The sequence below is a fragment of the Gracilinanus agilis genome, chromosome 1, assembly GCF_016433145.1.
Source record: "Gracilinanus agilis isolate LMUSP501 chromosome 1, AgileGrace, whole genome shotgun sequence".
NCBI lineage: Eukaryota > Metazoa > Chordata > Mammalia > Didelphimorphia > Didelphidae > Gracilinanus > Gracilinanus agilis.
The window spans coordinates 421,550,722-421,562,991 of NC_058130.1; the positions used below are offsets into that span (position 1 = coordinate 421,550,722).

General features: G+C 36.7%; 1 protein-coding gene across 6 annotated transcripts in view; it reads right to left on the reverse strand.

The window, feature by feature from the left end:
* ELP2 (elongator acetyltransferase complex subunit 2) overlaps positions 1 to 12,270 on the reverse strand; it is a 70,142-nt gene that overhangs the window by 27,023 nt on the left and 30,849 nt on the right. For 5 of the 6 annotated variants that reach the window (XM_044657851.1, XM_044657852.1, XM_044657848.1 and 2 more), the window contains 3 exons: positions 7,199 to 7,348; positions 3,284 to 3,472; positions 1,417 to 1,486 (listed from right to left, as the gene is read on the reverse strand). In XM_044657851.1, the coding sequence (XP_044513786.1) occupies positions 1,417 to 1,486; positions 3,284 to 3,472; positions 7,199 to 7,348 (409 nt within the window). The remainder of the gene's footprint in view (positions 1 to 1,416; positions 1,487 to 3,283; positions 3,473 to 7,198; positions 7,349 to 12,270) is intronic. The other variant, XM_044657850.1, reaches the window with a different exon arrangement.

A 12,270-nucleotide genomic window follows, 5' to 3' on the forward strand; every position in this document is an offset into this window, starting at 1 on the left:
CTAGAGAATGTCAAGCCTTCTATACATTCATATAAGAAGTGACATCTGATAATTTATCTTGTTTTTATTCATTTCAACTTTTTAAGTTGCCTCAAATCCTTATAGCTTAAATTTGAAATTACCCAAATAAAGTGGATAAAATGTCCATATACTTTGACTTAGAGACTCCATTGACAGGCATATATACCTGAAGGAAGTCACAGATAAAAAAGAATGCCCCTCTCCCCCATATACACCAAAACATTTACAGTAGTACTTTTTTGTGGTAGCAATGAACCAGAAACATCAATGAGGTAACTATGGTATATAAATGTAATGAAATATTACTGTGCTGTGAGAACCAAAGACTATAATACCCACAGAGACTCGTGGAATGACTTGAATGAATTAATGAAGAATGAAGTAAGTAAAGCCAACAAAACAATATATATGCAATGGCTATTACAATATAAATTCAAAAAGAACCCACCGCAATACAATAGAAAATGAATGCCATAAAATTACAAAGGATAAACTTGAACCCAAAGAAGAAGTACCAGAAAACATATTCATCTCCTTTACAAAGGTAGAGTTCAAAGGTATGGAACATTAAATATCTTGTCAGATTTTTCGATGTCTTGATTTTGCTGATTTTTTTTCTCCTTTTTATTTTTTTTAAAGTCTTTGTTATATAGGAGAACTCTCTTTGTAATATAAAAGGGAAACAAGTGACATATAAATTAACTGACTTGCCCATCGTCACACAGCATCAAACCTATGATTCATATATATATTGTCAATTTTTTTGGTATGTTTTGCTTTTGCTGATTTTTTCTTTCTTTTAAAAAGTCTTTATTATGAGACAACCCTCTTTGTTATATAAGAGGGACATAAATGATATAATAATAAAACCTGTCAAAATTTTATTTTTAAAAATACATAGTTTATGTTTCTTTTCAGAGTAATCACAAAACAAATATATGTGACTAAACAGATTCATTCAAAATGTAGGGGTCCTTAGATAAGATTTCCAAATTTACCTTATTCTCTATATTATCTAGGGGCTCAAGAGTGCTGGGGTTGGAATCAGGAGGATCTGCATTTAAATCTGGCCACAGACATTCACTGCCTGTATAACCTTGGACAAGTCACTTAACCCTGTTTGCCCTGATATCTTTGTCAAAAAAATCTCGAATGTGTCTGGAAGAGTCAGACACAACTGAAACAACTGAACAAGAACAACAACTATGTTATCTCCCCTAATGGGCTGATATTTGGTAGGCGCTTTATAAATAGCATACTTGATTGTGAGAATGAATCTATAACCTCTCTAGTCAAAAATTGACTGGATATTAAATCTAAAGGTGTATATACACTATTACAGAGATAACTGACAATAATCACAGCTTCAATGATTGAAGATACTTGGAGACCTACCCTGAAAAACAGCTTTGTTGGAGAGTCCCAAAGCAGGAACGGTAGCACCTTCAGGAAGGTCACTGTCATGCTAGGGAAAAAAACAAAACTGAGCTATCTAGATTTTAAGAAACATAATTATGAATAGCTGAAGACAATAAGCTAGTGTTTAATAAGGGTTAAGAGTAGTCTAAGTAACAGGAAACTATTAGTAGCCTGAAGTCACTTTACTGACAGTTCACACTTACACTACCAAGCCATGCTCAACAGCACAGGGTTCGTGGATTGACCAAGCTCCAAGTCTCTCCTCCAATAAGCCAGGTGCCTCCTCGATCTAATCACAAGTATGTGATGTTCATGTAGGAAAGGGATGAAGGAGAGATGTTCGTGAAGAGGATACAGGAATGGGTATCAGCAAGAAAACCTACATATCAGGGGCAGCTGGGTAGCTCAGTGGATTGGGAGCCAGACTTAGAGATGGGAGGTCTTATTCAAATCTGGCCTCAGACACTTCCCAGCTGTGTGACCTTGGGCAAGTCACCTGACCCCCACTGCCTACCCTTACCACTCTTCTGTCTTGGAGCCAATACGCAGTATTGACTCTAAGGCGGAAGGTAAGAGTTTAAAAAAAAAAAAGAAAAGAAAAGAAAACCTACATATCTTGAGATTGTGGATATGGGCAAAAATGACTATACGGTAGTTGTGGATGATATGTGGCTGTAGGTATGAGAAAGGTGTGACATTCAATTTTAGTGGTTCGTGACTGGAATTTATATAGAATGGGATGAACTTTGGTTGGAAGGAGAATGCTTCCTAAGCTGTGTTTAAAGGAGTTACACTGGGAATTCTAAAATTAAACTATAAGGTCCTAAGCAGACAGGTATTGTTGCTTTTATTTTTTAATCCCCAAAACCTCAATTGGTGTTCTAAATAAGGCATTGATTTTGGAATCAGAAACATTTGGGTCCATTGCAGCAATTTACTAGCTGTTTAATCCTGAGTAAGCTACTTAATGCATGAAATTAACATGCATTAAATGTCTAATATGCTAAAACTACATATTACATATAAGCACTTCTTTGTGTCTCAGTTTCCTAATGAAGTGGTCTGATTCAATAACCTCTAAGTACTCATCTTATCCATCCCTGTTTATCCTCACTACTTTATTCAGCCAATTCTTTCCACTGACCTTCAAATGCAATAATTCTAGTCTCTCACCATGATTCCCTCTGGCTAGAAGTCTTATTTCCTTCCCATCTACTTTTACAAATTATTGTTTCCTTCAAAGTCTACTTTATTGTCCATGTCTTCTGCGAAGTCTTTCCCCAACTTACTCCAGCCTATATTCTTATTTTACTTTTGAGTCTTTTTTGCACCCATAGTCACTTCCAAACAGTTCAATACTTAATTATTTTGTAAATATTTCATGGTACTTTCTATAGCCTATCCAGCTCTAAAATTCTGGAGGGAATAATATTCTGGAAGGAAAGGCCCATATCTTTTACTCTTACTTTTTGTGTATTTCACCCAATGCCCAGCTGGAAAGTAAGTAGCTCTTGATAAATACTCATCCATAGAACATTGCACTTCATATAATGCAAAAATGAGCTGAACTTCAAATCTGTTGTATATTAATCTGAAATTTAAATTCTGTTTTTAAATCCTTCTACTTTCTTTGTAGATACAAACATTCTTCTTCTTAAAACACAAACATCTATAAGCCAACAAGCTCACAATCATTTATGGCAAGTCAGTAGTATAAAACTATTTTATTTTATTTTTCTTACAATTTGTATATAGCATGTACAGCAGTGGAGCATTCTTTAGGCGAGAATGATCAAATTTTAAAACTAAGACACTTAATTTAATTAAAATGACCTATACTTACACTAGAAGGCAGTTTCTTCACGGTGTTGCCAGTGATGTTACAGAAGTTCTCCACAAAGTTCCTCGGAGCTGAGAAGACCCGAAGCACTTTTTCATCTGCTCCAGATACAAACTGAAACCGACCAATCATTGCTAGACATTTCATGTCAAACCCATGTATCTGAGGCCTTGCAATTTCATGCCACGTTATCTAGTTAGAAGATAACAAATAATTCAACACTATTTTAGTAAATTACTCGTTTTGAACAAACATAATATTTTAGATTCAATGGAAGCAAGTTATTCAACTTGATATTTACATTCTAGGATTTTTGCCCCAAAAGGTAGAGGAAAAGCATTACTGCAGTGTATGCTTGAATAAACGATTGGATTTTCTTGCTTATTCCATCTAGAGTGGGAGGGATGTCAATAGCCAATAAATAATAATAGTAAATAAACATTTCTTAATTACCCACTATGTGCCAGGTACTGTGCCAAGTACTAGGGAAACTAAAAGAAGCAAAAGAGTCCCTGCCTTCAAGGAGCTGCAAAGTCTAATAGGGAAGCAACAAGCAAGCAAATATATACAAACCAGCTACAGGTAAGATAAATAGGAAATAATTAAAAGAGGAAAGGCCCTAGAATTTAGAGGTTGGGAAAGGCTTCCTATATAAAATAAGGAATTTTAGTTGGAACTCGTAAGTTAAGTTTTGTAAGATTTTGCAAGAAACCATGCCTGTGGGCACAGTTTGCAGTTGGACACTTGGAATCTTGGGAGATGCCATCCTGGGGCATGAGACCAATTGTCGGTTGGGCTGTGCCCTACATAAGGGAGGCAGAGACTGGACCCTTGGACTCATTCTGGAGCCTGGGATCCAGGGTGGAAGGGTGGAGAATGTGGGTTTAGATAACTTAGTTAGGCAGGATTTATCTAACTTAGCTGACAAATAGCAACATCTTATTGTCAAACCCAACAATCTCTGAGGCTACAAAATACATTTCAACCAGTGGCCTGCCTTGTTTTAAAAGTCAATCTAGCTGCTGGGGCTTTCTGCTTTACCTTTTCTTAAGTATAAACAGGAAATCAGATATCTCAACTAAACTTCCTGTAGAATCCCCTCAACCAATCACAGTGTATTTCTTCAGGGAGACTAGTTCCCTGGCTCGAATTGATGTTTCAGTTAATGATAATCTAATTAATAGTATCAGAAATAACAATGATAAATTAATAATGCATCTGACAAATAGTATAACTGATGGTAATAAAGTTTAACTTCAGAGAGTAAGGCTGAATCCTCCTCTGACCCTTCAACTTGCCCTAAGACTTCTTTGAGGCTGACCTGTTGCAAGGTCAAACCAACAAAAGGTCAATAGCTAGATTGACTTTTAAAACAAGGCTTTTACTGGCATAAATCAAAACAAAGGGGTAACTGGTAGAAGGGAAGAGGGTTATTAGGAATCCCTAAATGTAGTTTGATCCTAGTTTTAAGTATTATATCTAACAGCTTTAGGATATTGACAGCTAAATTAACCAAGCCCACTGGTCCAGGCAGGCCACTGGTTGACCTGGCCTGCTTTGGTGGACACTGCTTGCCCGTAGACAAATTAGATGGTAGCTTGATTAATTGATGCTTGACTGCTGGCCCAGGGCTGACAAGCCCTGAACCAGATGAAGAATAATTAGTTGGTTGAAATGTATTTTGTAGCCTCAGAGATTGTTGGGTTTGACAATAAGATGTTGCTATTTGTCAGCTAAGTTAGATAAATCCTGCCTAACTAAGTTATCTAAACCCACATTCTCCACCCTTCCACCCTGGATCCCAGGCTCCAGAATGAGTCCAAGGGTCCAGTCTCTGCCTCCCTTATGTAGGGCACAGCCCAACCGACAATTGGTCTCATGCCCCAGGATGGCATCTCCCAAGATTCCAAGTGTCCAACTGCAAACTGTGCCCACAGGCATGGCTTCTTACAAAATCTTGCAAAACTTGACTTACAACTTAAAGGAAGCCAGGAAGTGGAGATGAGGAGGAAGAGCATTCCAGCCATGAGGGACAGAGAAAAAAAATGTCCAAAGTTGAGAGACAAAGTGTTCTGTATGTGGAATAACAAGGAGGCTATGTGCCCTGGATGGTAGGGAATAAGGTATAAGAAGACTGGAAAGATAGGAGGGGATTGGGCTATGAAGGGATTTAAATGGCAAATAGAGAATTGTGTATTTGATTCTGGAGGCAACAGGGAGCCACTAGAGTTTGAGAAGGAGTGACATGGTCGGACCTGCACATAAGGAAAACGGTGGCTGACATAGGATGGATTGGAGTGGGGAAAGACTTAAAGCAGTCTCATGCCCCAGCAGCCAAAAACAATAATCAAGGCATCAAGGTAATGAGAACTTGGACTAGTGGAGTGACAGTGTTAGAAGAGAGAAGGGAGAATATTAGAGAGATGTTACAGAGGTAAAATTGACAGGACTTGGCAACAGACTGGATGTAGAAGAGAAAGATTGTGAGAATCAGTGACACAAGGTTATAAGCCTGAGAGACAGGAAACATATTACCCCTCAACAGTAACAAGAAAGGAAGGAATAAAAGAGAATATAGAGGGAAAGCTAATGAATTGTGTTTTAGAAACACTGAGTTTACGATGTCTCTTGGGCATTCTATTTAGGATGTCTGAAAGGTAGTTGGAGGCAAAGGAGGAGGACCTTTATGAAAACTAAGAAAAATTTGATTTAAAAAAAACATAATGTGAATCATCTACAACACAGACTGCATCAATACTGCCAAGAATTGTGAAAAGTCTTTTTAGGTTGCATTCTAAGCTAAATGAAGACTTTTTCATCTGTTTTTGTGAGCAGGATAGATTCAAATCTTTTACAGAATTATATTTCACATGCAAACTCTTAAAAGCACATTAGGGGTGATTAAAAACACTTGTACAAAGATTCTCTAAAGAGAAGTACAAAAGAAGTTTCAAACTCAACTAGAAAGGGGGCTACTAAATCAGACATAAGGATACCTGTGGGCACACACTGACTAAGAAAACCACATATTAACATTATCTATGTTATATTATAGTTTTATCTATTTATTAAATATTCCCCAGTTACATTTTAAACTGGTTCAGGCTACATTCCTAGTGCTGTGGGTCCCATGTCTGATACCTCTGGTATAGTGAATAGTTGTTTTCAGAATATGGAAAACTTGAGTTACCTATGACACATGGTAGCTATTTGGTCACCTGAGCTCTTAGTTCTCTAGGCCAGTGATGGGCAAACTATTCCCCACAGGCCAGATTCAGGCCGTAGTTTGCCCATCACTGCCTTAAGAAATTTCCTAATCACTACTCACTATATCTGGATGTATCTATTTTTTTATCTTCAATTTGTGGAGATGCTTAGAAGAGATTAATATTTACCTATTAGCAGGTTATTTATAAGTATTTCTGAACTGATAACCATAGAGGTAATGCCTCATCCATCCTACCAAGAATCAAATGATCTAATCTACAAAGGTCTTTTTCAGAACTAGGGTTTTAAGGGAGTTATATAAATACTTTCACCACCACTACCCACATACTCTTCTTTAAAAACAGAGGAAATGATCAGGTCTATGAGGAGAATTATGTCAGTCTGTTGTCAGAGTCAAGCTGCAGGAAGATGATAGGATGGAAGCTGAATGCAGAATGCCATAATCTGATGCTAATCAAAGGAGGAATATAGGCTTTAGAATATGTGACACAGCTTAAGGTAATTCAAACTTTAAATTTATATTTGTTTTACATGTTATTTATATATGCATACATGTGGGTGGGTATATATATAGATACAAAACAAAACTTTATAACTTGATTTAGTTCCTTTTGAGGAAGGAGTATTTTTCACCTATGTGCAGGATCTGTTCATTTTTTTAACCTCCATGACTTTACTGATATGACTTACCTGTGAATCATCTTTTTTTCTCCATGGAGCAAAGAGTCGAGTTGTTTGGTCAGCACTCACAGTCATGATAAATTCTCCTTCTGGATCCCATCTTAGATCTTGTACACTATTAAAGTGCCCAGAAATTACAACTCCTGGAGTCCATTCTTTCTATATGAAAAAAATATGTAACATATAATATCATAGATGATAGCACTATATTTTTATAGAACCTTATGGATTTGGGTACACTTTCATTTACACATGCAAAAAAAAATCATCTGAGATAAGCAGAAAAGATATTATCTAGTCTCAATTTAAAGATGAAAAAATTGAAGTTCAGTTCAATTAAAGGACACAGTTAAGAAGTAGAGCTAAAAGAGAAGTAAGGTCCCCTCTCTCTCTCTCTCTCTTTTTTTTTTAAAGCCTTATCTTCTGTCTTCATATCAATTCTAAGACAGAAAAGCAACAAGGGCTAGGCAACTAAGGTTAAGTGACTTGTCCAGGGTCATAGCTACAAAGTGTCTGAGGCCAAATTTGAACCCAGGTCCTTCTGACTCCAGGCCTGCCGCTCTATCCACTGTGCCACCTAGCTGCCCCAGGACCCTTATCCTTAATCTAATACCCTTTCCATTTTACTGATGCCCCTCAAATGCATATTATCAAAAGCAAAAGAATTAAAGTGACTATGATAATAAGAATAAAAACACTAAAGTAACAAAAGAGTGACAAAACAGAATTTAGAGAATCAAAAGGAATAGAAGCCATATAAAGTGTGCCTATAAAGTAATGCCACTGATTTTCTAACAAAGATAAGAAAGCTTAGAAATCTCCATGAGTATTATGCTTCCCTTTTCAAAGAAGTGACATTATAAGGTTAAATACTCTCATTCCAATGATGTTGCCAGTAGCCAAAATCTTCAAATTCCTTTTATTAGAACTGCTTCAGAGCCTGTGGCACTTTTTGTTAAATTTTGTAAATGCTCTCCATGGTGGTAAATCTCTAACTACTGAAGGTGGGTTCTTTTTTTAAAATCAGTACAAAGTGGCTCTACTCCAAGTATGCTAAATAGGCTAGAGAGAAAGCAAGGTATTATAATTTTTAATTTTAAAATGAGGCATGAATATAAAGTAACAAAATGGATCTTATCATTTAGCTTATAAATTGACTCTAAAGAAAACTTCAAAAAGAGACTTCCAAAACTGAGTTAAGCAATAGCACACACCATATAAGTAAGTACAAAGTATCCCATAACGTGACTAACTTGGAGAGATCGGTTCTAACTTGCCTGTTTAAAAAGTATTCTCATTACTTTAAATTTCCTCTCATAACTATGCTATCTCTCCTTAAAGGCATAATCATAGTATTTAGTAATGTCTTTTGTCATTTACAGTTTCCAGTCATTCCAAGAAGTGTATCTTTTGCAATGTTTCTCAAAGACCAACTGAAGGACAACTCAGAAGGAGCTCAATAGGATTAGGAATAAAATTTAAGGAAAGTATAGCATGAGAAAGCTAGGAAACTTTAAAAAAAACCAAACATATGAATGGAAAATCTTGTGGATTAACACACATGCAAAAGCCAAATACATTACTGGGTGGTACTATTAATGATATGAACAAAAGAGAATGTATTCAAGAAAACAACCCAGAACTTAAAATACAGAAACAAGGGAGTACTTTTTTTTCCTAAAAGGTCAGACTTCAGTGAATTACAACCATAAAGAAAAAGAAAATACAAGTTTTAAAAGCCTCTGGGCCACAAAAATATCACTATAATTCAGAATCTATTTAATTTTAATTTATGCACAGTCCTAACAAATATGAATATTTTATGTGTCTTAACAGAAGCAGATTAAGAATTGAATACTCAGAGAAGACAAGGGGTACCAGGGTATAAAAAAGATGTAGCTAACACACTTTAAGGAAGAGGAAAAAAGTTTTTAAAAAGTAAACATGGGGAGTAGCTGGGTGGCTCAGTGGATTGAGATGGTAAATCCTGGGTTTCAAATCTGGCCTCAGACACTTCCCAGCTGTGTGACCCTGGGCAAGACATTAGACCCCTCCCCCCCATTGCCTAGCCCTTACGACTCTTCTGCCTTAGAACCAATACACAGTATTGATTCTAAGATGAAGGTAAGGGTTTTAAAAAAATAGACATAATAACTGTAATAGCATAAGAATTTGAGGTCATTTAGAGCTGACACAAATAACATTATAGCTCTTAATAGCCCCTGAGAATAGCATATTATGGTCACTAATGTTAATAATGATGACCTTGAGTAATAAATAAAAGGTTAAAATACATTAAACATTATTGTTTGTTATGTGTAAAATCCTGCAACCATGTTTTCATGGGTTGCAAGCTGGCAGTTGCCAGTTTAGAACACAGAACCTGGCAGAGGACCCAGGCCGGGTGCCAGGGTGACAGTTGAAGTGAGGGTATAAAAAGGGGTCCCCAGACCCCTGACTTCACTTCTGGCTCTGAACTCCAGGTTTAGGAAGGAAAAGGGTGGAAAAGTGGGCCACTGGGTGGTCAGGGTGGTTTTTGGGTAGATTCTTTAGGCAGGTAGGAACAACTACCATCGCTAGTCAAATTCAACAGCTCATTGGCATATCCAACAACCCTTATTATAAACAAGAGATAAATTCTACTATCAAGACATCTCCATCTGACCCAGGGTTTCAGAGCCCTGGGTCAGCAACCAAGAGTAATAGAATTGAGATTGCCCTCAAGGATTTCTTATACTGCTGCCCCTAAAGAAGACCTTTCAAGTATTTCCTAAAGTAGTTTAGTGAATATTATTTAAGATCTTAGCTTACCTCACCCACTTTCCAACTCCCTTTTACCTGATTCAATTTAATTACCAATAACCCCATTTAACCTCAAGCTTAAAGATCTTTGAAGCCATTGTCTTTACCTTTATCAAGGGCCAAATATCACCAGCAGTCAGATCAGATCATTAACTCTAGTTGACAAACCTTTATCAAACACTTTAGTTTCAGTAAGTCCCAGCTTCCTTCCTGGAAACTACACCAACTGTCCAATAGAATTGTTTCCAACTCCCAGGGGCAAAGGCAGAGAATCCTGATATTAAAAGGGTCTTGGCTTTTGCTAGTGAGAAATTTCATCTGCCTCTCATTCAGCTTAGGTGCAGGACCCCTGTTACACATACCAACTTCTACATCTGCCCAAGGACACTCCCTCCCCTTGTATTGCAGTTAATCCTTGCATTACAGTTTGGTGAGCACAGCTTAGGTCAAGAATCTACTTTGTTTCTCAACTAATTAACATCTATAAAAATGGCTATAGCTAGGATGGCTTTCACTGTGAGCAGTTTTTGCTTACTGCTATGGACAGTGACGCAGGGAGCTTAACAAATTTTGGTTTTTTACGTTTCCTCAGTTTTTTGTTAAGGCTGCTTTTGATTTACAACTATTATAGATGGTTTGCAGTGACTCTGGCTGAATTCATCTGTTTCTTACCAACTATGGATGCTATTATATTCACAACCTTTCAAGATCTTAGGGTATTTAAAAAAGTCTGTGGTCATGTATGGGCATTAATGAAAACAGCTAATCCCAATCCTAATTCTGATAACAACACTAATGATTCCTTGGTCAAAGAACTCACAGAGCAAGTCAGGTTATTGGTCCAAGTGGTTAAACAGATCCATGAAGGGAAACAGTTGGATGAGCATAACATCCTCCAATTGGAGATCACTGAGACAAACAAATAGGTACAGGTGCACGTTTAAATGCTAGAACAACTGAGGACAAGGCTACAGAGACAGAGACCACCAGTTCTGTTCTCTCAATCGTGGATCAGACAATTTTGCAGCCGGAAGGGGGGATTTTGCATGTAAAATCGTACAAAGCCTTCACCCCAAATGATCTGGAGGTCCTCAGAGGATGTTTTCCAAAATTTTACCTAAGCTCATTCAAAAGTATAAAGGAAATAGATGCTGAAAAAGCCTTTGACAAAATACAGCATCCATTCCTATTGAAAACACTGAAAAGTATAGGAATAGAAGGACCTTTCCTAAAAATAATAAACAGTATATACCTAAAACCATCAACAAACATCATATGCAATGGGGATAAATTAGAAGCCTTCCCAATAAGATCAGGAGTAAAACAAGGATGCCCATTATCACCTCTATTATTCAACATAGTACTAGAAACACTAGCAGTTGCAATTAGAGAAGAAAAAGAAATTGAAGGTATCAAAATAGGCAAGGAGGAGACTAAGCTATCACTCTTTGCAGATGATATGATGGTCTACTTAAAAAATCCTAGAGAATCAACTAAGAAGCTTGTAGAAATAATCAACAACTTTAGCAAAGTGGCAGGATACAAAATAAATGCATATAAATCATCAGCATTTCTATACATTTCCAACACACTAGAGCAGCAAGAAGTAGAAAGAGAAACACCATTTAAAATCACCCTAGACAATATAAAATACTTAGGAATCTACCAAAACAAACACAGCAATTATATGAAAACAACTACAAAACACTTTCCAAACAAATAAAACTGGATCTAAACAATTGGAAAGCCATTGACTGCTCATGGGTAGGTCGAGCTAACATAATAAAAAAGACAATTCTACCCAAATTAATTTACCTATTTAGCGCCATACCTATCAAGCTACCCAAAAACTTCTTTACTGAATTAGAAAAAACTAAAACAAATTTCATTTGGAATAACAAAAGATCAAGAATATCAAGGGAAATAATGAAAAAAAATGTGAAGGAAGGGGGCCTAGCAGTACCAGATATCAAACTATACTATAAAACAGCAGTCATCAAAACAATATGGTACTGGCTAAGAGACAGAGAGGAGGATCAATGGAATAGACTTGGGGTTAATGACATCAGCAAGACAGTGTATGATAAACCCAAAGAGCCCAACTTTTGGGACATGAATCCACTATTTGACAAAAACTGCTGGGAAATTTGGAAAACAATATGGGAGAGACTAGGTTTAGATCAACATCTCACACCCTACACCAAGATAAATTCAGAATGGGTGAACGACTTGAATATAAAGAGGGAAACTATAAACATGTTAAGTGAACACAGAATAGT